This window comes from Sinocyclocheilus rhinocerous, unplaced genomic scaffold (genome assembly GCF_001515625.1).
Source record: "Sinocyclocheilus rhinocerous isolate Xijiao unplaced genomic scaffold, SAMN03320098_v1.1 scaffold2335, whole genome shotgun sequence".
Classification (NCBI taxonomy): Eukaryota; Metazoa; Chordata; class Actinopteri; order Cypriniformes; family Cyprinidae; genus Sinocyclocheilus; species Sinocyclocheilus rhinocerous.
This window is the reverse complement of record NW_015636844.1, coordinates 61830-88911: the sequence shown is the minus strand read 5'-3', so window position 1 is coordinate 88911 and position 27082 is coordinate 61830. Positions and strand designations below refer to the sequence as shown.

The 27082-nt window shown below is 36.2% G+C and overlaps 1 protein-coding gene and 1 long non-coding RNA gene across 4 annotated transcripts in view; both read left to right on the top strand.

Moving 5' to 3' along the window:
• Positions 1-7109: 7109 nt before the first annotated feature.
• Positions 7110-18335, top strand: LOC107748103 (regulator of G-protein signaling 14-like). 2 transcript variants are annotated; one of them, XM_016562760.1, is made up of 16 exons: positions 7192-7213; positions 7787-7808; positions 10121-10205; positions 10309-10478; positions 11508-11600; positions 11701-11844; positions 14344-14535; positions 14608-14725; positions 14819-14862; positions 14944-15135; positions 15325-15401; positions 16210-16336; positions 17107-17182; positions 17617-17669; positions 17763-17865; positions 17949-18335. In XM_016562760.1, exons 2-16 carry the CDS (start codon positions 7803-7805, stop codon positions 18212-18214), a joined length of 1746 nt encoding a protein of 581 aa, XP_016418246.1. In that variant the 5' UTR covers positions 7192-7213; positions 7787-7802; the 3' UTR covers positions 18215-18335. The 2 variants fall into 2 exon arrangements, with proteins under 2 accessions (XP_016418247.1, XP_016418246.1); XM_016562761.1 differs by lacking the exon at positions 10121-10205 and having other exon boundaries at positions 7110-7213; positions 17614-17669.
• A 2343-nt stretch (positions 18336-20678) lies between these two features.
• Positions 20679-27082, top strand: part of LOC107748104 (uncharacterized) — a 12444-nt gene continuing 6040 nt past the window's right edge. The window contains exons 1-2 of one of the 2 annotated variants that reach the window (XR_001640882.1): positions 20679-21065; positions 21166-21227. This is a non-coding gene — a long non-coding RNA (uncharacterized LOC107748104). Of the gene's footprint in view, positions 21066-21135; positions 21228-27082 lie in introns of those variants that run through there. The other variant, XR_001640881.1, reaches the window with a different exon arrangement.

Here is a 27082-nt window from a genome sequence, read left to right as displayed (position 1 = left end):
TACAGTAGTGCTCAACACTGATACTGTCAGACTTTCAAAATCCTTCATCACTTGAATTAAGATGATAAAATTTGAACACATCCTCCACAAAATCAGACTTTAGTATCGCCTTTTATTTTGAGATTGATCTGAAGTTCAATGCAGATTTAAAATCATAAGAAATAGTTTACTGATACTGTTTTTTGAAATAACTACAGGAAACACTGCATCTAACAATGCTTTGGAATTTAAAAAAAAAATTAGGCTACAGTAGGCCGAACCATGTTTTTTTAGTTTTTTTTTTGGCAAATTGATTACCATTTGTCTTTATTTTTACTACAAATTCCATGGTTAAACTATGGTTAGTGTAGCCAAAACCATGGTTAATAATTTGTGGTTACCATGGTTAGGTAAAATCATTGTTAATTTCCGTAAGGGTTGTGTTGTTGTCTGCCCTAGCACACTCACTAAACAAAGAGTGACAGAGACAGAGACAGTGACAGAGCAGAGCCAATTCATAAAAGAACAATATTTAAAAGCACACGTCCAGTTTTGTGTGAGTGAAGGAAATCTGCTTGGGAGTGGAGAGATTCGTCCTCGCGCACATGGATCGCATGCCTACACATGCCAGGATCCGCCACTGCCAGATGCAGTTAGAAATTTACTAAAAACAAGCCTATCGCAAGACATCTGGTAGGGGGGGGCACCTGGGGTCAGTGCCACCCCTGGCCACCACGTAGACACGCCCCTGCTGCCAAGCCACCGGGAATTGTCCCGGTTCTCCCGATGACCAGTCCGCACCTGATTTCCACAGAGACACGCAGAATGTGCAGGATTCATATATTGTCTTTTTGCTGCTGAATATTTACAGACCCTAGTCCTTATCACGTTTTGATTCGAGTGTACTGACCTACTTTTGATTTATTCGTCCAAATGTTGCATATTCCGTGACATTCCGTGTTATAGGAATTCCAACCAGTCCGTGTTTTCCTCATCGCGGAAATCATAGGGCCGTATGTCTCATATTTTAGACTTTTTATTTAACTTCTTTTGGACGGACGCATGCAACACCCGCTGAGTGCCATGAAACAGCTTGAAAGATCAAAGACAATTTTTAATATACCTCCGACTGGATTCGTCTGAAAGAAGAAAGTCATATACACCTAGGATGACTTGAGGGTGACAAATTTATGGGCTAATTTTCATTTTTGGGTGAACTAACCCTTTAAGAATCGATATCGTTCCATAAAATGAGAATCGATTAATATCGAGATATCGATATTTTTTTACCCAGCCCTAATAAGAAAGCAGAAAATGGGGGATGCATAAAAAATAATATGAATATTAAAAATATAAATCTAAAATCTTAATAATTGTAAACCTGGATAGTCGCTAGTAAAAAGTTTAATCGCAGTTTAATGTGACTGCAACATGACATTTATAGCTTGGGTGAATGGCTTGTCATTCTTACCAAAACACTAGTGTAAAAGTGATTTTGTATCATTTTTGTGTCTGTAGTTTCTGTTTAACTGCCAAATAATAATTCTTAATTGAAGTAAACCAACAAACCGCTGTAATTATTCCACTAGTTACAGTGTCAAGAACAATTATCATTCCTGTATATTTAGTTCACTTACAGTGCTTGAAATAGAGAGTCTTTATTCCAAGATCTCACTTCATATTGAATCTTTAAAGGGGTCCTGAATTTCATTTTTTTATTATTATTTTATAATGTTCTATGAGGTTCACTTACAATGGTAGTGTGATTTTACATAAAAAAAAAACATCATAATTTAGAAGTAATAGGCTATTTTATATCCTGTTTTTGAGCCTCTCTGCAGAACGGTCTGTTTTTATAGGCGGGCAGCATTCATACTTAGCCACACTATTACATCATAAAGTGACACATTCCAAAATGAGTCGTTTTCTGAGCTTGGTTTCAATCAAAGCTGTTTTTAAACTAACGAGAAAGTTTTGAGTTTTGAAACTTAGAGGATGTTTTTATAGTACATTGACCTGTTATTTGTCAGAAGATCAAAGGAAATTTGATTTCTCAGTTCATGACCCCTTTAAAGCTACTTTCCGTTAAGACCTCAGTAGATACAGGCAGGCAGATAAGGCTTCAGATCTTTTTCCATAGCAGTATAATAGAGGCCAACATCAAGACTTCATCTTTCCCTTGCAGGAACACTTCCCCCGGATTAGAAATGGTCCTTCCCTCCCTTTGTATTATTCCAAAGAGCCACAATGTTCCTTTCTCCCTGTTAATGAACGCAATAGGGAGCATCTCTATCCACAGAGCAGTCAGAATCCAGACTCACAATGGAGAAGTTCCCTGGTGCACCTCGAAGACGCTTATCACTGCTCTGCAGACGTACTGCACTCTATTGTTGGCTGTTTGCTCTTGTAGGGATTCCGTAATATTCTGAGGGATTAGGAACCAATTACTGAATGACCAACTATCTCCTCCAAAGATGTTAACCTAGCATGGAGCAACTTCTCTTCTGCTGCATTTATTGCCCATCATCAAGTTTGAGTTAAACTTTGAAAGTTATTACTCATTCTATGATGATAGTTAGCATCTCTGACATTTCCAACAGTCTAGAGCATGTTAATTATGGCAACATCATTAGCAATATTTACATTAATTTCAGTCTTCATGATTACATTTACATTAGCCTACTAGTCACATATATGTGTTGACTTACTAAGCTTAATTGATCCCTTAGGAAAATATAAAATCACAAATGATCTCATTAATATAATTTCTCTCCAACAGCATATAGATTAGAGTCAAAGCAAATATAGATGTTTGTTCTCCTGCTTCTTAGATTTATGTCCTGAGCAGCAGTTTAGTTTCAGAAGAGATCTTGACATTGTCACACACTGTACTTTTTTAAGCTCTTAAATTGAGGCTGGAAGGAGGTGCTATGAAGCATATGTAAAAGTTAAAGCAAAAAATAGTCTCAGTCATCACTTTTATGCAGCGATGACACATGCAATTTATCTAAAGTGACATTTATAACGTTAGAAAATATTTCTGCTTCAAATAAGTTCTCTTCTTTCGAACTTTCTATTCATCAAAGAATCCTGGAAAAAAGTATCACTGTTTAATATGAAAATATTAAGCAGCACAAATGTTTTTAACTTTGATAATAAGAATAAGTGTTTCTTGAGCAGCAAATCAGCATATTAGAATGATTTCTGAAAGATCATCTGATACTAGAGACTGGAGTAATGATGCTGAAAATTCAGCTTTACCATCATAGGAATAAATTACATTTTAAAATATATTAAAATAGAAAACAGTAGAAAATCAGAAAATATATAAGAAAACATTTAAAGATTCATACCAAGCCCAAACATTTGAAAGGTAGGTTATAATCATTTAAAAAATATATATAGTACATATGCATTTAAAAAAAAAAAAAAATGTGTATAATTTAAAATGATTACCATTTCATTCTGCTTTCTTCAGTTTGAAGTGATGAAATCAGTTATTTCATTTAACTGGCAATTCATCAAAGAATCCTGGAAAAAAGTATCACTGTTTAATATGAAAATATTAAGCAGCACAAATGTTTTTAACTTTGATAATAAGAATAAGTGTTTCTTGAGCAGCAAATCAGCATATTAGAATGATTTCTGAAAGATCATCTGATACTAGAGACTGGAGTAATGATGCTGAAAATTCAGCTTTACCATCATAGGAATAAATTACATTTTAAAATATATTAAAATAGAAAACAGTAGAAAATCAGAAAATATATAAGAAAACATTTAAAGATTCATACCAACCCCAAACATTTGAAAGGTAGGTTATAATCATTTAAAAAATATATATAGTACATATGCATTTTAAATAAATAAAAAATGTGTATAATTTAAAATGATTACCATTTCATTCTGCTTTCTTCAGTTTGAAGTGATGAAATCAGTTATTTCATTTAACTGGCATTCATAGTTGTGTTCAGTAATTTAACTGACAGTATGTTCAGTAATTTATGTTCAGTAATTTAACAGTAATTATTTTTTAATCTACTTAACAGTACTTGAATGGGGGGTTTAAAAAAGGATACGCTGTCAATTTATCACCAAGAAAACATCAAATATTATAGCGATATTATTTTACACATATAATATGTTTCGTTTTTACAGTATAAACAGGTCTTTCTACTTGCAAACATATAGCAGACTTTATATTTTATATTTCGCAAGGGGAATCATAATAGTTGGGGATCCGTGGCCTCAGAAAGTTTGCAAACACTTGTAACAAGATAACAAACAAAATTTATATTATTCACATTTTTATAGTTTTACACTCAGACTGTATGTCAACAGTTTTCCTCATTTGTGCCTTTTTCTATGGTTATTCTTATAAACATAACTGTGATTTCCACTAAGTTGTCCCAAGCTCATAATGTGACTGTATCCTATTTAAGAGTGTCTCTGTTCCATGACACACCACTGTCATTCTAAATCAATACACTTTCACTCATTATTCAGTATTTCTTATGATGAGTTGTGACAACCAATCTGTTAGTCCAAGTCTCTAAATGTGAACATCACGACAAACTCTTTCTTTCGGTTTGGTTAAGGGTCATTAATTACCACATTTGCTTTCTCCTCAAACACAGAGGAACACAAATGCCTTTGTTGCTGGCTGAGCTCATCTCTCCAGCTGTGAGAGAGATGGAGAGTGTGAGGGTCAACAGGCTTATGGCCTCACGGACTGCTGCACTGATGAATTGAGAGGAACAGGTGTCAGCCGTCGCAGAACAGAAGGAGCTTTGGTGACGCAAAACAGAACTGGTTCTGGATGGTTTTCTGGTCTGGACCTGCTTTGGGCAGTTTGGACGATTGGCTGGACACTATAGTGATGAAAAACATCTTCATAAAGCACTACACAAATCCCAGTCTCCATTTGACAATAAACCTTTGAACGTCTATAAGACTGATCATGATCTAATTGCTGTTAGTATCGTTATACAAGAAGAAGGTTTCTATTTAGGAGCTACTATACTTAAAAAGGCCCATCAGGGACCATAAAACATCACAATAATCCACAAATTAATCCACAAGATTCCAGTAGATCAATTAAAGTCTTGTGAAGCAACAAGCTATGAGTTTATAAGAAACAAATCCATCATTAAAGCATTTTAACTTTAAGCCGTCGCCTCTGGCCAAAATCCATAATAACGCTTCCTCAGTGAAAAAGTCCATCGCCTGTTATCCTCTCACATCAAAATCCACTAACACATTTGTTTAGAACTGTTGCTTGGAAACAGTGCTTAATCTGTGCATATTTCTCTCCTGATCTAGACGAGTCAACTTTTTCACTAGAGAAAGAATATTATGGATAGAGGACTCATATTTTAGCTGAATGCAATGGTTTGAAGTTAAAATTCTGTTGATGGATTTACCATGCATTGCCATTGTATGTAAAAGAGTACATTTTGATAACTATTTTTGTGTTCCACAGGCAAAAAGTCCTGGATTATTGAGCTTCGCATTGCACGAGGTTAAAGATGATGACAGAATTTCAACAGATCACCTGTGGAGAGTGTGTTTGAGATGGATTGACCAAATGTAGACATGCAAACAAATTATTTTTTTCGATAATTGTGCATTTTATTTGTGTCTGCCGTATGACGGATGGTCAGTCATCCCCAGGTTTCTCTCGATGATTGTTGCCTGAATGTGCATCAGTGTGTTTTCCTTCTCAGTGACTTTTATACCCAGCAGCGTTGTGTTTTATGGTGTTTGCACAGTGACACGTTGTTTCTGTGAGCCCAGAAGTTCTAGCGCAGATTTTGTTTTACCTCATTGGTCTCCAGCAGACAGCTAGCTTCATCATGGAGATTTCTCTGTCTCACCACCAACAGAAACCATCTGTCCAGTCCAAGGAAAAGGTACCAAATTTCTCTTTCACTACTTACCTGTGTTATACATCTAGTGGGGTGGAAACATCTGGGTCATGATACAATAATATTGTGATTCTTCATGTTTAGTGTATAGTTATTCAAAACTGTGAATACCAACTTGCTTCTTTTTCATCTTAATTGGATTTTTGCTTTTTGCAACAATATTTATAGCTAGTTCTGAGTTTGGATGTGGGCCAAATTGAAATAACTGAGTGTGTGTTGACCTAATGAAACTGTATGGTTGACTTGGTAATAATATTTTTTATTTTATTTTATATTTTGGGCAATATTTTTGACATTATGACGTCTGTCAGAACCATAATGTAAAATGTCACACTTTTTTATATTGAAAAATGTGTATATATATATATATCTATATAATAATGCATTTTTAATATAATATCTATATATATAATTATATTTGTACATATGCATTTATATGATAATTGTACATCACATCTCAATGCCAAAAAGTGTCCCAGTTTACCTGAATTCACCCCATATGATGATATTTTTTGTGTGAATTTTCATTCAGAGGACCTTGAGTTTCAATGAAATCACTAGAGGGTTCTCAAACCTATCTCGACGCAACTCTTTACGAAGGACTCTTGGGAGACACGGCACCCTGTCAGACTGCCACCCACACACCCTCAACAAGGTAAAACCTTTGACTCACTTCAGAAAAGACCTCATTTCCTCATCTCTCTACTGTTGCAAAGCAAATGGAGTTTCTGCCATGCTAGCCATTAGCTGACATTCCAGTAATGACTTTTAAATGCTGGGTTGAATCATCTCAAAACGATAGATTTGATTGTGTTTGAAAGTAACCTGATTGACATTCACCAACAGAAGTGCAGTGGTATTTTGGTCATGATTGCTTGAGCGATAATGTTTTATCTAATCTAAATGTGCTCTTTCAGAATATGACAGGAATAGTGCAAAAATATATCAATAATAATACAACAAATGTTAAATGTCACAAATACCCAATCATTTATTTTCAATGAACGTTCTTATACAAAAATGACTTCATTCATTATGTAATGAAGGAAAGAACTGCAGCCATGGTTTCACTGTAAAAACCATGTTCAAAAAAGAGCTCTGTCTGAAACATGCCCACACTTCCTCTTGCGGCATGTTACCATGGTAAGACTTCCTGTTCAAGCAGGAAGTTATATTTTGTTTAGAGCACATCTCATACGCACATCAGAAACAGCTCACTCATGCACTCATTAATAATCTAAAGTACGTGTGAATCAAAGGATATGTCTCTGAAAGGGAACAACATTGGGATATCCAACGGACTTAAGGTACGTTCAGAGGGCGTGACTGTAAAGGTGTGTGTTGGTTTGTGTGCGCAAACAGAGACCTGCCACAAAATATGAATATGAAAATGAAAATGCGCTCGAGTGTTTTTGAACCGTATCAGGTCAAGTTCTAAGGCTAAATGTGGCCTTGAACAAATTAATGTAGAGTTGCAGCTACTTTCTTTCCTTCAGAAGTGTTTTTTGCACTTCTGCTTGATTCTTTCCTGCAGATCCTTGAAGATATAAGCTCTACTACATTGCCCTCTGTGAATGAGAAGATCAGAGAACAGTAATATCAGTTAATATGCAATCTGGGGGAGGAGGAGGGGTGGGGGGAGAGCAGCCATTTTATCTCCAACTCCTCACATTTTGTTGCTTTCGTGCCGAGAGCTCTTTCCCTCAGTCTGTCTCATTCGCCCATAGGCATTGAATCAAACTACATTCATTTCCAAAGAAATGGGCTTCAACTGAGTTTCAAATACCACAGATGACTGTACGCCGTGATCCAACATATATATTTTTGATTAGTCTACATTATTACAACTCTGATCAATATCATTTCATTTTCTCCCACAGACCCTGGCTGTTTCAGATGGAGGTGAGTAATGCATTAATAATGTTTTTTTTAGAGGAGACGGAGGATGAACGATATATTCCCCTCCATTATGTGTCTTCAGAGGCATCAGGGGAAAACTGTGTTTTCATACTTTATTCAGCACTAATTCAGTCATACATCTGGGTTTAGCACTTTACCATTGACCTGTTTACATCCGGTTATGTGGGGGGGGTGTAACCACATCAGTTTCCTCTCTCTGTTCAAGTGTCATAATGAGCCCGGGAGAGAAAAAACAGGTAGGTAGGCAGACAGACAGACAGAGGTATAGAAAGTCATGTGACTGTCTGGAAGTGAGGACAATCATCGATAACACCAGTATAATCATCAAGCGCCTGATGCTAGTCATCAGTGTGACTCTAAATCATGCTTGGGAAATTCCTCTACTGCATTTCAGTGCCACAAAAACAAGTGACGAGTGACGTGGTGGAATAAAGGAAGAGAGCTGTAGAAAGCGTCATTAACAGTTTTTTCCGGTAGCATTGCCATTTACCCCAACGAGACAGGAAAAAGAAGTGTCAGATTGACGAGCTGATTCTTCAGCATGTCTCACACATTCCTACAGCCTGAAGAAGACAAAACAGGACTAAATCAGCTCATGCGCCCATTGACAAGATTCACTGACTGGCATGTTTGTACATTGGTTTTTATTTTCACTGTATTATGTGCAGTGCTTTTGATCTGACATGTTCAAATAGAAAACGGCAGTTATTACAGTCTAAAATAAGATGAACTGTGCAAAAATTTGCACGTTTTTCAACACTGATAAAAGCTTCATACTCACAGCCTTTTTGTAATAACAAAACCCGGTTTTGCTTTATTTTGATGGTCCCTTTAACACATTCTGTTGACTATAAGTAACGTTGCACCTACATGTCTACTAACTCTCATTAGAGTAGGGTTAGAATAAGTTGACATGTACTTGCAAAGTTACTTATAGTCAGTAGAATGTCTGCTGGGAGACCATGACAATAAAGAGTTAGCAGATATTAAGCAAACAGTCTACTAATACTCTGAGGAGAGTTAGTACACATGTAGGTGCAACATTACTTATTGTCAACAGAATGTTCAAAAGGGAACATCAAAATAAAGTGTTACCCAAAACCCACTTAAATGTGAACATATCAAAGCAAAATTTCAAGTTTATAGCATATATGTAAAATGTAATATTTAAATATTTAATATTTATTTATACTTTTATACTTCTATGAAAAGTAACAAAGTTGGAAACTGGTCAAATTTTGTTGATTTTTGTCCATTAGAAAACTCTTTAATATTAGCTGAATCAAGATTTTAAAGGGTTAGTTCACCCAAAAATGAAAATTCTGTCATTAATTACTCACCCTCATGTCGTTTCAAACCCGTAAGACCTTCGTTCATCTTCGGAACACAAATTAAGATATTTTTGATGGAATCTGAGAGTTGTCTGAACTTGCATAGACAGCAACGCAACTGAAATGGTCCCAAGTCCCGAAACGTAGCAAGGAGATCTGTAAAATAATCCATGTGACATCAGTGGTTCATAAGCAATTATACGAAGCTACGAGAATACTTTTTGTGCGCAAAAGAAAAAAAAACGACTTTATTCAACAATTCGTCTCCTCCGCATCACCCTTGTGCCATTTTGGAGAATATCCGCTGGACGTAAACAGTGTATGCTGTTCTGATTTTAGACACTTAACTGAATGTTAATTGCAATTAAACTAAAAAAGTATTATTGTTTAAATTATATTATAGTTTATTATGCTTTTTGACCAACTTAAGTAGGCCTACATCTTTATATGTAATTTCATAATTTATTCTGTTGTCTTTGAAATGTGGTTCAAGGGTACTGCCTAACATTTATGGTAAACTAAAATATACTCTAACGTCATTTCTTTTGAAGCTTTTATGTCATGCATTTAGATATATTTGTAATTACACACTTATTGATGCAGTTGCAAATTAGTACATTTAAAATATATTACCTTTACATTTAATATTGAACAACACACTACAGTTAAAATGATTATTAAAGTACTTTAAGTGTGCTTTAGTATATTAATTAACAAATCAAAAAAAACTTTTTGAAGCATGACAAAAAATATTAAAACATAATGATTTAAATGTACTTTTAAAGTAACATTTTAATTTGACATGATTACAAAGTACACTTAAAGGTGTATTTAAGTGGCTTTTTATTCCGTTAATATTTAATAATATATTTTTTGCAAGTTCATTTATATATATATATATATATAATAATTAATAATATATTATTAATTATGTATCCATACTCTTACTGTTGAATGGCGTAGTTCATATTCACACAGATACCATCAGAACAGTTTAAAAAGTCTCCCACATTACCTGAAAGTTTCACACTTTATTTAACACGTCAAGGTAAAGTGATGCCGTACTTAAAACAGACTCTCACAAAATATACAAATGCTTTGCGTTCACCTGCCAGTGCTCTTTAACATCCTCTTTGTCTAATGGGTGATAGAACTGAATGTACTGGAAACAGATGATTGGTCAGTATCCCAGTACTCCAGCAGTAACACCAGTCTGCCCACCGTGCCCAGTGAAGGGAGCAGAGGGGTGGGTCAGGTGGCCAGCTGGGCCGTCAGCTTTGAGAGGCTCCTGGAGGACCCAACAGGCGTACGCTACTTCACAGTGAGTAAAACAGCACTATTTGTATAGCCACAGCAGTGAGAGTGAATATTTATCGACACATCAATGGACTTTAGGTGTAGATATTGATTTGTTTACTGTGAAGGATTATTTCACAAATAGCTCTTCTAATAGCACTTGAGTTTACTGGGCTGGAAGGTTGAATGAACTATGTATAACATCTAAGAATGCCAGTTTTATGCATTCATTTAGTCCTATTTAATATTTGAAAAAAAAAAAAAAAAGTTTAAATGTGGCCAAAGAGCAACTGAAGCAATTCAACGTTAAACTGCTGCTACAGGCAACTTAGCAAATCTTGCAATTAATTTGATTATTATTAATAATCAAATGACAGCCCTAAAAAAAAACTGGCTGACTTGAAAGAAATTCAGAACATTGCTTGGTGGTTTTCCAAGATTTATTACATACAGCAAGCTGACTATCTTACGCAGCAGACAAAAGCAGAAGTGGTGTCCTAGAAATAAGCCTTCGCTTCTAGTTTCTAAGTGTACACATCATATATTTCTGTACTTACTAACATCTTAATAAACAGAGCGCCGCTGAGAGCTGCTGCCATGTTGCTCGGCACTCTCATTTGTTTACCAACCACGCAGAGCAAGTAATTCAACCCCAATTCATTGTGAAATGTGTAAAATCAGGAAAAAAATGGAGGTGAGGAGGAAAACAGCACACGGTATGAGTCACTGTAATTACAGGGAAATGAGGAGGTGTGGAGAATGTTTCAGTGGGAGGGCTGGAAGAGAGTTTGTGGGGGAAAGGAAACATTCAGGCGTTTAGGTGAGAATGCTCTGAGATGGATAAACCTCTGTGAATTCTTCATTTGGTGGCCAACAGAGAAGCCAGCCAGAACCAGAAATTAAATAGTCTTGTTTATAATAATAATACAGGTGGTGGTAATTATGATGTGAATATGCCCACCAACACATGCAGTTCATCTAGATTTGAGGCATATTCTTAGCATTAAAGAAACAGTGTGTCCCAAAATTAAAATGTAGTTTGTATTCACCACAGGCATTTCTGAAATCTGAGGTCAGTGCTGAGAACATCTTGTACTGGCTGGCATGTGAAAAGTTTCGCAAGATACCTGCGCATCAAACTGAGAAGGTCAGTCTCAGTATATTATATCTAACCACTATTTTATCATTGCTTATTTTTATGAATTCCTACAAATAACTGAAATAGTATGTATGTTTTCTTACCCTAGCTTAAGAGAGAGGCGTCCTCAATTTATAACACTTTCCTGTCCAGCAATGCAAAGTCTCCCATCAACATAGATGACAGGGTACGAGTCGAGGAGAAAGATGTACAAAATCCTCATCCTGACATCTTTCAAAAAGCCCAACAACAGGTATGTAATTCCAAATGCTAATGTAATTCCATATGCTAACTCTTTCTGATCTTAAATGAATCATTAAAATTTAAATGATTTTTTTTGTCTGCTGTCTTTCTCTATAGGATTTATGTTGTTTGGTAAAACTTTCAATCATGACAACTCTCAAAATAGATTTCAACAGCATTTTAATTATAAGAATGGAATGTAGGTAGGATTGCTCTTGGTGAACAATTTCTGCTACACTGTTGCCGGCATGAGCGAAAGCTTACTGCTGAAACATGCTCAGAATTACAGAAATTAGGATACATGCTGCTGCAGCTGCAAGGTACAGTAGAGAGAACACAGCAGAAGACAGCAGACAGGTGGTGCTAGGGAGGAAGAGGGCTAAAGAAAATTGTCATTGCACACAATACTGTTCTGGACCACGTCGGGATGCAAATAAATAATGTAAACAGGAAGAAGAAATTGACTGTGTTGCCGGCTTAAAAGAACCAATCAGCTACTCAAAATACTTTCATGACTTGAACTACAGTGGGTATAGAAAAGAATCACCCCCCCTTTAAAATAATTTTAAAGTCTGAAATAATTTGCAGTCTGAAATGAAGACGGACACAGTTTTTTGTTTTTATCCAGCTGTATTGAATCTGTGCAATTTATAACACCCAAGTGAACGATATAACACCAACATGTCAGAAATAGATAAATAAATAAACAATCATTGAGTTGGAAAAAGGATTGGAGCACTTGTCAGAATAAAAGGAAAAATGGATTGGCAAAATACCATCAAATTCTTGAGGAAAATATGCTGCCCTCTGCCAGAAAGTTGTCAATGGGAAGAAGATTTACCTTCCAACATGACAATGACCCAAAGCACACAGCAAAACTGAGCACACAGTGGTTGAAGGAGAAAAAGGTGAATGTCCTTGCATGACCTAGTCAGAGCCCAGACTTAAACCCCACTGAAAATCTGTGGAATGAATTGAAGACTGCAGTCCACAAACGGTCACCATCAAATTTAACCTTGAGCAGTCAGTTCTGCAAAGAAGACTGGGCAAATATTGCAAAGTCTAGATGTGCAAAGTTAGTAGAGACCTATTCCAACAGACTAAAGGCTGTAATTAAAGCAAAAGGTGGTTCAACAAAATACTGACACAAGGGGGTGATTCATTTTCGCTGTAAATACAGCTGGATAAAACAAAAAAATTTCCGTGTACATTTCAGGCTGCAAAGCAACAAAATGCAAAATTGACCACACATTGGATAAAGGAGAAAAAGGTGAATGTCTTTACATGGCCTAGCCAGAGCCCGGACTTCTGTGGAATGACTTGAAGACTGCAGTCCACAAACGCTCACCATCAAATTTAACTGAACTTGAGCAGTTCTGCAAAGAAGAGTGGGCAAATGTTGCAAAGTCTGGATGTGTAAAGTTAGTAGAGACAGAGACATATCCCAACAGACTATAGGCTGTAATTAAAGCAGAAGGTGGTTCAACAAAATACTGACACAAGGGGGTGATCCTTTTACCAACTCGGTGATTCTGTTTTTTTTTTGTTTTTTTTTTACATGTAAATACAGCTGGATAAAACAAAAGTGAAAAATTTAAGGGGGTTTGAATACTTTCCGTACCCACTGTATATATATATATATAATAGTATACGTATATAATAGTTTCATGACTGAACTCAGCATAATATAAAAGATTTGGTCAATTCTCTATTATTGTTGTTAAGATATAAAAAGAAAAAACAGCAGGTCTACCTAATATTCATTGCGTATAATTACCCATTTTATTTTTCACAAATCTCATATTGAATATTGGTATAAAAATCTTCAATATTTGTTCTGCATTGCATTTAAGGTATACATCTTTTTTTTTTTACATGTTATAGTCACGTTGTATCACCAAATCCCTAAAAAGGATTTTAAATATCTGGGGTACCTCAAGTAATATTATATTATTATAATATATATTAAATTATTTAAAAAACAAATAAAAAAATAGGAGCCCCTGCACATAACAGTGCCTCCCAATTTCAAGTGTTCCATGTACTTGACGTAATAAGAAAAACTAGATTCACATTATAATCAACAAAGTTGTCTTCACTGCAAGCAGACACTAAGTATCTTTTTCAATCAATTTCCAATGCTTTCAGCCTTGACAACAAGACAACAAAACAGCAGAGATTTTTGCATTGCTCAAACAAGTGAAACATGTCTGTGAAAAAAAAACATACGACACTGGATAATATTCTACTTTACTCTTTTGTGAGGCTTAAGAAAGAGGATGTGTGTCATATTGAATATATATTTCATTCTATTATGAAAAGTGACAAAGACATTTTTGTTGTTGAGTGAGTCAAACCACTTTAGTTTAAGAACAAACGACAATCATGATTCAATTATCCAAAGCTACTAAAAGCAATCAAATCAAGAGCCCACCCTCCTTTTGACTCCCTCTTGAACAGAAGTGTCCTCACCTATCCTATCTTCTCCTTTCCCTCTCCCCCCTTCCAGATCTTCAAACTGATGAAGTTTGACAGCTATACTCGTTTTGTGCGCTCACAGCTCTATCAGAGCTGCATGCTAGCGAATGTGGAGGGCAGGCCTCTGCCAGGGCTGGACCCTCGTGGCAGGCCCCTCACAACAACAAAACACACGAGCAGCACTTCACCCAAAGAGCAAGTCAAATTCGATAGAACTAAGGAGGTATGAATTTCTCAATGCAAAATATAACACTTTTATCCTAATAAGAGATTCATATGAGTTTGTTTTTACCAGAGGTTAAAGGTGAAGCCTGGAACAGCAGATGGTGATGATGTGGTAGAGAGGAGGAAGGTCAATCTGCAAAGCATGATGGGATTGGACAAGCGCAAAGAGAAGAGAGGGTCCTGGGGAGGTGATTTTATGATGTCAATATGGGACAAATTGAACTAAGAAGAGACCTTTAGACGGTCTAATAAATTCTCTGTTCTCTGTTGGCCATTTCCAGAATCACCTATTAGCTTCAAGACTGGACTTGTGAAGAGTTCGGAGGTAACTTGCCGCAAAGTCTGCCAATACCAGTATTATATCATGCCATAATAGTACCAGTTGAAATCAATACTGTTGTTGCAGGTTGAGAAATTAGTGGCACGCTCTGCAGACGGAAGGGTAGATAAGTATTGCTGTGTCTTTCTGCCTGATGGTACGGCTTCTCTGACCCCGGCCCGACCTGGTGTCACCATCCGCAACATGCTCACCAGCTTGTGTGAAAAAAGAGGCCTTCCTCTGTCAGACATCATTATCTATCTACATGGCAAAGACAAGGTAAGAAGTGTGAATATGGGCACATTTTACTGAATTTGGTTTCTTATGAATCTGGAAACTTTTTATATAATGTTTTTATGGACAAATAAAAATGATGCCTATACATGAATTTCTTTACAAATCTAAACTTGTGATTTTATTTCATGCATTTATTTTTTATTGTGATCTCCCACTGGGTGTTATTTATAGCAACCACTGTCACTGGACCAGGACAGCTCTGTGCTGAAGGATCAGCAAGTGTTTTTGGAACTGAGGGTCACGTTTGCGTGAGTGCTAGAGAAAAATAAACAAGTACATTTTTTAATAGAAATATACTTTTGTGTACAAAAACCTGTTAAATGGATAGACCACCCAAAAATGAAAATTGCAATCATTTACTCACCCTCATGTTGTTCCAAACCTGTATGACTTCTTCTGCTGCAGGCAAAAGAATGTATTTTGAAGAATGTTGATAACTAAATAGTTTCAGATTCCTGTTGACTTCCATTTAATTTTTTGTCCATACAATTTAAGTCAGTGGGAACAGAAACTGTTTAGTTACCATCATTCTTCTAAATACCTTCTTTTGTAATCCACAGAGCACAGAAGAAAGTAAGTCATACAGATTTGGAACAAGATGATGACAGAATTTTCTTTTTTGGCTAGACCATTTAAATGCAAACAATCTGGGTTTATACAATCTTTATATTAAGTGGCCTTAACTACTATGTACTTACATTTTAATTAATCATTTGGTACAATGCACTTATTGTGTACATACATGTTTTTGCATCGTACTTATTGCATGTAATTACATCTGTAATTAGTTTCTGTAATTACATTTATAATTACACTGTTGACCCATCCCTTAGTACTTAACCCACCCTTAATCCTACCCATACCACCAAACCTGTCCCTAACCTTACCCATATCCCACCTCAATAGCAGCAAAAGTGTTTTGCAATACAATATGAACACAATAAGTACATTGTACTTATTTTTTGATGTATTTACATAGTAGTTAAGGCCACTTAATATAAAGTGGGACCACAATCTGTTATGTGCACATGTGTTTGTGTTGTGGTTCTTGAACAGAGTGCAGGTAGCCTTCACAGGAAAGACGGTGGCCATTGTGGTGAAGTCCAATAAGACCCTGCAGGATGCCCTCACGGCAATGCTTCAGAAATACCACCTCAGGTCACAGGATGCCACTGTCACCATGGTGAGGGGAGGCCTAGAGTGACTGGAACAAGCAATTTGTTCTTTGTTGAAAGTTAACAGTCTGACCTTTTTTCATAGACCACAAACTTACAGGGAGACATGCACATATTTTCCTGTTTCTCTAGTTATTAAACTGCAGCTGCAAAAGTAGGACAGTGCCAGTACTGAACAAATCATTTAATGTTTTTATGTCTATCAAAGCCCCCACACACAGAAGCCCCAAAAACTCAATACATTTATTTTGCAGAAGAAACCTCCAGATGCTCTATAGCATTGGTCTCAAACTCAATTCCTGGAGGGCCACAGCTCTGCACAGTTTAGTTCCAACCAGCTCCAAATCACACCTGCTTGGAAGTTTATAGTGATCCTAAAGACCTTGATTAGTTGGATCAGGTGTGTTTTATTAGGGTTGGAGCAAAACTGTGCAGAGCTGTGGCCCTCCAGGAATTGAGTTTGAGACCATTGCTCTATAGTATTCGTTATAGTAATGTACAGCAACTTCAGTTCAAAACAATTCTTTTCATAATATGCATTGTTATAAAGCAATGTTAAAGAGAATAGAGCCTGCACACCCCTAGTGAGCAAACTGAAGGCTTTCACTCGAACATGCTATTCAGATGTAACAAATGCTAAGTAACCTAATTATTTCTAATAACTCTAATTAAATTCTATTTAATAAATACTATCATAAATTACGTTGATCTGTTTGATTTAGCCAATATGTCAGTCATGTGCTCACGTGTTTTTTTTATTTCTGTTCTCTGTTTTCAGAGTGGAACTGGACAGATAATAAATATGAACACTGCAGTCACCTCTCTGGCCAATAAGAAACTAATTCTAGATAAAGGTATGTAAAAATGATATTTTAAATTCTACATCTTTCAGATAGATGGATGGATGGATGGATGGAGGGACGGACAGATGAGATAGATAGATAGATAGATAGATAGATAGACAGACAGACAGACAGACAGACAGACAGATAGATAGATAGATAGATAGATAGATAGATAGATGGAGAGACGGAGGGAGGGATGGACCGACCGACAGATAGATAGATAGATAGATAGATAGATAGATAGATAGATAGATAGATAGATAGCCCTGTAAAGCACTAAAGCTCTCCCACACTAGACCTGATTACATGTTTGGGTTTTAAATGTGATATATAGATGGAATTTATCGATATTTCTACAATGGGAGATTATGATTTTTTTGTTCTTCCCTGGAATCAGTCTTGAACAGTTCGCTCTAAGATAAAAATTCTAATCTATCTAGCAGGTGTAGATCAGGCCATCAGCTCAAAAGGGAACTTCTCGCCACCTTCATTACAAGTGAGTCTATACTACTTTAGGACAGCAGAACTCAATATCTTGATTTTCTTCAGTCCTTCTTTGTGGTCTAACATCTTATGCATCTGTCACCAGGATCGGAGAGGTGCTGTGGATGCAAACATGTTCCCTCCAGCGATTTCCAGATCAACTGCCCGGCAAAGGAACCCTGGATTGAGGAGAACCTATGACATGGAGGGTAAATGATGATTATCTCATTTCTCTTCGCTGGTCTTCATAGTAGAACCCAACCTCCTTATCTAAATGTGTTGGGACTTTCAGGTTTGGTGGAGTTGTTAAACCGAGCTCAGTGCTGCAGTGCTGATGATCAGCGAGGCCTCCTGAAGAAAGAACATCTAATGCTGCCTCAGTTCCTCCAGTTACCCCTGGAAGAAGTGGAGGAATCTGACACAATCAGGTCACTGGAGGAGTCCTGCTCCAGTATGGGATCTCTTGAAGTGGATTCTCCTGCAGTACAATCAAACACATTAGGGAAGGAACAATCAGAGAATGAGTGCTCAAACCCGGCTCGAGAAACTGTGGTGTGAGCGAAACAGACTTGTTACATCCTTTGCTTCAATGATCAGTCACACTGGAGCATGAAGAATAGAGAATAATGTTTAAGGAACGTCTTTAATGATGGACAATTGTCATTGTCAATTTTTTTTTTTTCATAAAAGCAATGCTATGAAATATTGTTTACAGTCGATGTAATTCTGCACATGTTAATGTCCCGCTGCTTGTATTTATTTAAAAATGATTCGCATAACAAAAATACATTCTATCTGTTTTCATGAAGTCATTGTGTTTTGGCTTAAAGGATTGGAAATTGGTTTTGATAACAATTTGAGTACAATTTACTGTATGTTAACATTAGTTAATGCATTAGTTATTATGAGCGAACAGTTTTTAAGCAATTATTAATCTAGATTCATTTTAATTTATAAATGTATAAATTTGCCTTTAATATGAAAAAAAAAAATTACATGAATATCTCAGGTGTTTAATGACTTTAACAGTTTTCTTCATGTACAGTAACGTTCCTGGGTGAAACAGGATATTTTTAGACTTGATTTTTTTTCCCCCCGTTGTGATTTTTTCCTTGATTGGATCATGAAAAGTAGGGTTCCATCGAGTGATTCCATACCAGAATGAGTGGAGTTTTGGAGGCTCAAGTTCGCCCTTGAGTGCGTCTAATGTACTAATGGTTGTTTTTAAAATTGTAATTAGGGGCCAAGCACCGAAGGTGATGTAAGTTTCTGTTAGTTTTCTACTGGGAGTCAATGGCAGCTCTAGGTACATAGGAAAATGATGGAAAATGGCACAATCCCCGGGTGCCGCAGCGAAAATGGCTGCACACTGCTCCGGGTGTGTGTTCACGGTGTGTGTGTGTGTGTGTGTGTGTGTGTGTTCACTACTCACTGCTGTGTGTGTGCACTTGGATGGGTTAAATGCAGAGCACAAGTATGGTGTCCCATACTTGGCTACAAGTCATGTCACTTTCACTTTCATTTTCACTTTTACAATTATAGTGGTGGTAATGAATAGTAATATGACCAACTTTGGGGTCTCTAGGACCTACCCTATAGTGCCACCACCAGTTCAAAAATTCAATTTTCCAATGGTTATAATTTTTGAAGCCTTTGTTCTAGAAATAGTTTTTAGTACAGTACACCTGATTACTCTCCTCACTTCTTAAAATTTGGTCCAATTCTCAACAGATGATCATTAGACCGAGCCACACTGAACATAATTTTGATATTACTTTTTGTTCAAAATTTTATGAAAAATTAGATGCTGTATCTCTGCAAAATTTTGACCTATTGAAACAAAACTCTGTACATTTCATCAACACCATGATCTGAGGGTCATAAGATTAAAAAATGGCTATTTCTGTTCATAACTTTTGAAATGTTTGTCAGAAAATGATGAGCTTTGGTAGGGTTCATTGACGGCATGTCCTGACGGTACCAGAGACATTTATAGACAGTGCCACCTAGCATTCAGAAGACTTTTGAAAACTTTGTACAAACTGTCATTTGTGACATTACATTCCTTGATTTATGATTCCGATGATATCTCACATGCCATTTTCAAACATTTTTCTGGTCCACTGTTTTTAGGTATACAGTATGAAAAACATTTTTTCCTACTCCTACAAATCTTTCCACATTTGTCTAAAATCAGTTCCTATTTGGCGAATTTTCAGACAGTTCTGAGCATAAAAGAACAGTCGTGCTTTGCATTTCTATACAAAACCTTATAAGCTTTTTGTGCCTTTGAAATGCACATTTCAGTTCCTCAGATTGTTTCCTGTGACATGCTTGCTGTGCTTACTGTAATTTCCGTGCTAGCTGTATTTGTCGTGTCCTGTGACGTGTTTGCTGTGCTTTCTGTGCCTGACCCCGAATTGCTGCTTGCAGCTATATTCTCCTATTATTACTGTAACTTTTACAACATTAAATTTATCAGATAGTAAATTTTTATACATTGGTGTGCAGAATATAATCTCACTTCCTAAACTATATAATGGCATTAACTGTCTCGAGATATAACAGCAATTTTTGTGACAGCCTTAGCCTCTGTAAATGGTACCGCGGGCAGCGGTCATTCTTTGTTTAGTCCTGGGATGTCCAAACCTGTTCCAGGAGGGCCACTGTCCTGCAGAGATTAGCTTGCCTTCCACCCGTATTAAACACACCTGAACCAGCTAATCAAGGACCTTCATTAGAAACATGTGTGAATTGGAGCTGTTTGGAGCTAAAATCTGCAGTATGTTGGCCCTCCATGAACCATTAGTTTGTGTCACAGTAACGTCTACTGATGAACTGTCCACAATAAGACCATGAGCCTGAATTAAATATGATCAGTTTTAATTTAATGATCATTTTTATGGCTTAAAAGATTGATAATGGCTGGGCTTCTGTGAGGACCACTCAAGGTTTGTTGGGTTTCGTTCACTCATGGTGTGTCTTCCAAAGACTTGCAGCTGCCCCAGGGTGAATTGAGAGAGAATGACAGAAATGGAAGGAGGTAAAATAGAGGCAGGGAGGGAGAAGGAGCTAATGCATGGAGAGTACTCCGCTTGTAAACTTGATGCTGATGGTTCCCTAGGCTTTAATAACACACACCCAAACCAAACACACACACACACACACACACACACATTTTCCCCATAGTGCATCTTCTCCTCGGGAAAGTCTTCATCAGGGACATTATTTGTATGGTCTCTGAATGGACAGTGAGTAGTGAAGTAATTAGACTCAATCAGATGACCAGCTCCCAAGCTGAGGCACAGATAGAAAGAAAGAGAAAGGGAGAGAGAGAACGAGAGAAGAGAAGGGATGGGAAGGCAGAGAGAGTGAAAGAAGACAGAAGGGAGGGAGGCAAATCTGTGAGGTGAGGATTCTGCCTTACATCACTGACCATGTCTTTGTGAGGATACGATTATACTGTTCTAACTCGTTTTCAAAGGTCTATTTTCTGTTGTTTAAAGCAGAACAGTGAACTGCGTGTCTGTCTTCAATGAGTATACACTGAAATGACAACAGGTTTTGCAAGGTAAGACCACTTTAACGAATTCCAATTCTTTTATTTTAGTTTTTGTTATGCTAATTACAGCATATGCACCAGATTTGTATTTGTATTTTAATATTTATTTATTTAAAAATTTAAATTTTTTTTTTAGTCTAGGGTTTTGATGTCATCTTAACCCTGTGTGTGAGTCAGAAGCAGAACAGGGACAATGTATCTCTACCATTAGCCAGTCACCACAATGTAGGTGATTTCAAGTTTTACTATCCTTTCAGCGATATTTTGCCCCTGCATTGCAGCTAGACCCAAACACACCACAGCTGCCCTCCACTTCCCACAGTGTTCATTCAAATTAGCCAAATTAATCATTCAGTGTGTATACATTATTAAATAATTTATCTAAATTTGCTTGTTAAAATGTACTTAGTTTTTTTTTTTTTTTTCTCAAATATGAAATGCTATATGTGAGGTGCTATAAGATATGTTAAACTGTCAATCTAACCTTGGCTAATATGTAGTTAAGTGGTCAAAAGTTTTTTTATTAGAATAAGCTGTACACAGAAATGTTTTGCTGGTGTTTTCATATCAGACAGTTCTGCATACGTACACCAGGCCGAGTCTGTCGGTTTACAAGAAGGTCCAGTTATGACGTTTTAATTACACGTTATTAGGTCAAAAATAAATACATAAAACACACACACACACACACACACACACACACACACACACACACATATATATATTTTCAATTAATGCTGACTTTAAAAATGACCTAATGTACAAAATCTGTAACTTGTATGTGTATAGTGCTGTCCCACAGTTCTGTGAATGATTTAAAAATATTTAAAATATCAAAAGGAAATTTGCAAGTTAAAACACTGACTATAAACTATTTTGCAAATTTCGAGATACATTTCTCATAGTGTCTCACAAAATGATTTCTTGTGATGCATTAGATTGAGAGGACAATCCTTCTTGCTCTTCCCATTTTAATCTATTTTTTTTTATCTGTTCACAACATTTCAGAGTTTGTGCACAACATGTTCAAAACTGATCTGAGATGAATCATTAGATTTATATAGACTATTTTAAACAACATGAATGATTCGGTGTAATCAAAAGGTGAGGTCAGGCAACCTAAATGAGTTAAACTAATCATTTTCCATTACTGATTTGAATAAACTCAAACCGCATTGTTGTAACCATTCTACAGAACACTGTGTGCAGGCACAAAGTTTACCTTGCTGTTTTGAAAGATGAAAAATCACATTTTGAGACAGGGGTCCCTGTAATCTAAACCCACCCTCGAGGGTTTTTTATCTGTTCACAACATTTCAGAGTTTGTGCACAACATGTTCAAAACTGATCTGAGATGAATCATTAGATTTAGTTGGTTTGGTTTATGGAACATAATTGTCTTGACTCATCTGCCAGTTAATTGTTCAGAATAGAGATGTAAAGTACATAATAAAGACTATTTTAAACAACATGAATGATTCGGTGTAATCAAAAGGTGAGGTCAGGCAACCTAAATGAGTCAAACTAATCATTTTCCATTACTGATTTGAATAAACTCAAACCGCATTGTTGTAACCATTCTACAGAACACTGTGTGCAGGCACAAAGTTTACCTTGCTGTTTTGAAAGATGAAAAATCACATTTTGAGACAGGGGTCCCTGTAATCTAAACCCACCCTCGAGGGACACAGCCCTTCACATCCATTCCTTCATCTGTCAGGCTCCTGGTACCGGCTTGTTGCCATGGTAATACCGTCTGGTGATGCAGTCGGAAGAGCTGTAGTGTCCTAATTGGCCTCAGTACTGGGTAAGATTTTGAATAGCTGCTTCCGTGACACTCTCTTGTTTAGAATAACTATTGCATACTGATTAAAGTTTCTGTTTTAAGGACATATAACACAAAATACTGAACTGAGATGCAGGAGTAAAAAGTTGGCAATTTTCTATAGCTCAATATTTGCATCTCATTTTATTAAAACACTCTTACCCTCTCTATTTATCTATCTATATCTCTATTTCACCCTTGTAGTCTCTCTCCTGCCAGCAAATACACATGCATGCAACAGGGATGGTGCTTTGATGAGTCACCATCTGCTGTCTTCTAAGTGTTGACATAATTATTATTATTATCATTATTATTTACAGCATATACATGTATAATATTAATTAATTTATAAAATAAAATAATAAATGATTGACACTTACATGCTGCCCTCATATAAATTGAATGAGAACTTTCCATATTTGTACTTTTTCTGCACTGTATTTTATTACACTGCACGACTATTTAATTTAACACACACACACACACACACACACACACACACATACATATATATTATATATATAGGCCTATATATATTTTAGGGCTGGTAAGCGATACATTTTTTTAATCTAATTAATTACATGATGTGGCGATTTCAGAAAGGCGGGGCATAGAGGAGAAACAATAATGTACAGTATGTGGAAAATAATGTGTTTTTTGAACCTTAAACCGCATAAACACATTTCATTACACCAAATACACAAAATAATGTTCTTTTTAGCAATATCATATGACCCCTTTAAAAAGAACAGCATTTATTTAAAATATAACTTTTGTAACAATATACACTACCGGTCAAAAGCTTGAGGTCAGTATTTAAAAAAAAAATTTTTTTTTTTAAAGAAATTAGTATTAAGCAAGGATTTGTTAAATTGATAGAAACAACACACACACACACACACACACACACACATACATATATATTATATATATAGGCCTATATATATTTTAGGGCTGGTAAGCGATACATTTTTTAAATCTAATTAATTACATGATGTGGCGATTAATTAATCGAATTTTTTCAAGAAATCACTTATGGTCATCAAGCCTGCATTTATTTGATCAAAATTTTACTTTAAAATACATTTTATGCCATGCTGATTTATTATCAACGTTAGAAACCTGCTTTTTCAGGATTCTTTGATGAATAAAAAGTTTTAAAGAGGTCATATGATGTGATTTCAATTTTTTCTTTCTCTTTGGAGTGTTACAAGCTCTTGGTGCATAAAGAAGATCTGTAAAGTTGCAAAGACTAAAGTCTCAAATCCAAAGAGATATTCTTTATAAAAGTTAAGAGTCAGCCACACCTACCTAAAACGGCTCGTTCTAACACGCCCCCACATGTCTACGTCACTGTGTGGGAAGATTTGCATAACGCCGCCCAAATGTTCACGCAAAGAAAGAAGGCGTTTTTTTTTTTTTTTTTTTGAAAGAAATTAGTATTGAGCAAGGATTTGTTAAATTGATAGAAACAATGGTAGTAAAGATTGATATTGTTAGAAAACATCTCTATTTTGAATAAATGCTATCTAATGCTATATAAATCAATGAACCCCCAAAAAGTATCACTTTTTCACCAAAAATAAATAAATAAATAAATAAATAAATAAATAAAAAAGCAGCACAAATGTTTCCAATATTGATATTAAATCAGCATATTAGAATGATTTCTTAAGGATCATGTGACACTGAAGACTTCAGTAATGATGCTGAAAATTCAGCTTTGCATCACAGAAATAAATGATATTTTAAAGTAGGCCTATACTAAAATAGAAAAACATTATTTTAAATTGCAATAATATTTCACAATATTACAGTTTTCTGTATTTTTGATCAAATAAATGCAGGCTTGATGAGCATAAGACACTTTCATAATGCTGTGTAGTTATCAAAAATGGTAATATAATAAAGTCCTTTCACGTCACCATTTCGCCAGCCTACACTTCACATAACAGGCCTGTAGGCGGCACTTGGGCTTCATTAACTATGATAGTTTCATGAAATAGTAAACGGTGTAGCCTACCATACATAAATATAAGTGAATTGAATACTGATTACCATTATTGCGACTTTTGGCGCTGCACGGTTTTGTGCAGTGCTTTTGTAGTCATTTAGCATCCATTTTCTCAGCGATGTAATTTGATTTATAAAATGAGACAAACCGCAGATTCAGCTCCACAAATGTAAGCTCGTCTGTCCATGTAATTTTCAACTGATTTATGAATAAGAACGGAAAATGACTGCTCCACTTCACATTATTGTTCAATGAAATTTGAACTTCTTGTGCCAGATCATGATTGGTTGGTGTGTATTATACATGACAAACGGGCAATGATGAATTACGTAATATTCTAAAATAATTAAATCGACACACTAGCCTTGATTATTGATGAAAAAAAGTTTAAAATATTGTTTAGTTTATTTTTTCCTTCCGGCGACCCACTCTCTGAAAGAAGGTTTCCGAACAGACTGTGGAATATCAGTCAATCAAGCAAAACGCATGCAACCATAGCAACGCCTCAGATCGACAGATATGTTCAAATAAACAAGGAATTTTCCAATTTTTGAGCGGTTAATTATTGTTTTGTACACATTGTCATGTTAATAATTAAAATGCATTTTGTTTTATTGACCACAATATCATTGCTATTTGGCTGAGAGGGGCACTTTTGAATAATTTTGAAAAAGGGCAGGGGCTTGAGCGCCCAAAGCCCCCCCCCCCTTCTGCACGTGCCTGAGGGTGAGTAAATGATGACACAATTGTCATTTTTGGGTGGGTGAACTATACCTTTAATAATTTATTTTATTAATTTTTATTATTATTATTATGGAAATATTAAATAATTTTTTTAATGAAGTGATACTCTAAATAATTTTCATAGTACCAGAACTAATTGTGGAACTACCCACTTTTTGGCGTTTTCGCACCGCTGGAACTGGGTGAGATTTTAGTACCGGACTGCCTTTTTCGATTCTCGGTGCGAATGCAACCCTTTAAATAGTACTGGCAAATAGTTCACGCAAAATTGTCCCAGTACTTTAGTACTGTACATTTAGTTCTGGAACTAAAGCGGTGCGAAAGGCCCTATAGAGAGCAGACGGCTCCTTACGCTTTTGAATCGCTCTCGCGGTACTTTGATGTCATACACCGATCGCTCTGCGCAGCGCCGCTTCAATTCCAACGCGCCTATGGCCAATGGTTGAACGTGCCAAATGGTTCACCCAATTCGTTCAAAACGTGTATTAAGAAATTAAATGCCGCCGTGTGTTGCTCGGAGACGGAGACGTATGGGATTACATCTCTGCCACAATTCTGCGCACGAAAGATCATACTTAGAGAGCACAAAAATGGGTTTGCACGCGCGCAAACTGAGTTTTGTGGAGAAAATGTTTGTCTCGCAAAGAAGAAGAAAGTATTTCGAGCGCACGAAAATTAATATTGCATTTAAAACACATTTTTGGATGTGTGCACACCTTCTCTTTTGCGCGTGCAACGTTTCACTAGCTTGCTCACCTGATGCCCACCCTCAGTGCTCTCTAAATGCCAACAGCTCGTTTGCTCAACTATTATATTTATTTCCAAGCACATTTTACCAATTCCAAACAACATCAATCTTAATAACTACTATTAATCTTGTATTTAATCATTTATATAAATGATTAAATACAAGATTAATAGTAGTTATTAAGATTGATGTCGTTTGGAATTGGTAAAATGTGCTTGGAAAAAAATATAATCAGAATATCAACTTGCATAATAATTATGCATGCACTGTATTTTTCCCCTTCTGCTGTAGTGGTAATGCAAGAAATATTGTGAATGGTTGTCAAGGCAGACAATCAGAATTTAGCAGACTTGTCTCTGATTGGCTGGAATTATGGCATATTGTAATGCTGGGTTGTGTTGAGCAAGCGATCCGTTGGCATTTAGAGAGCACTGAGGGCGGGCATCAGGTGAGCAAGCTAGTGAAACGTTGCACGCGCAAAAGAGAAGGTCTGCACACATCCAAAAACTTATTTTAAATGCAAAATTGATTTT

Coding starts and splice junctions, on each gene's coding strand:
- LOC107748103 (XM_016562760.1), top strand. Junction 16,337..17,106: donor AGGATGCCACTGTCACCATG/GTGAGGGGAGGC, acceptor CTCTGTTTTCAG/AGTGGAACTGGACAGATAAT. Junction 17,866..17,948: donor GAGAACCTATGACATGGAGG/GTAAATGATGAT, acceptor TGGGACTTTCAG/GTTTGGTGGAGTTGTTAAAC.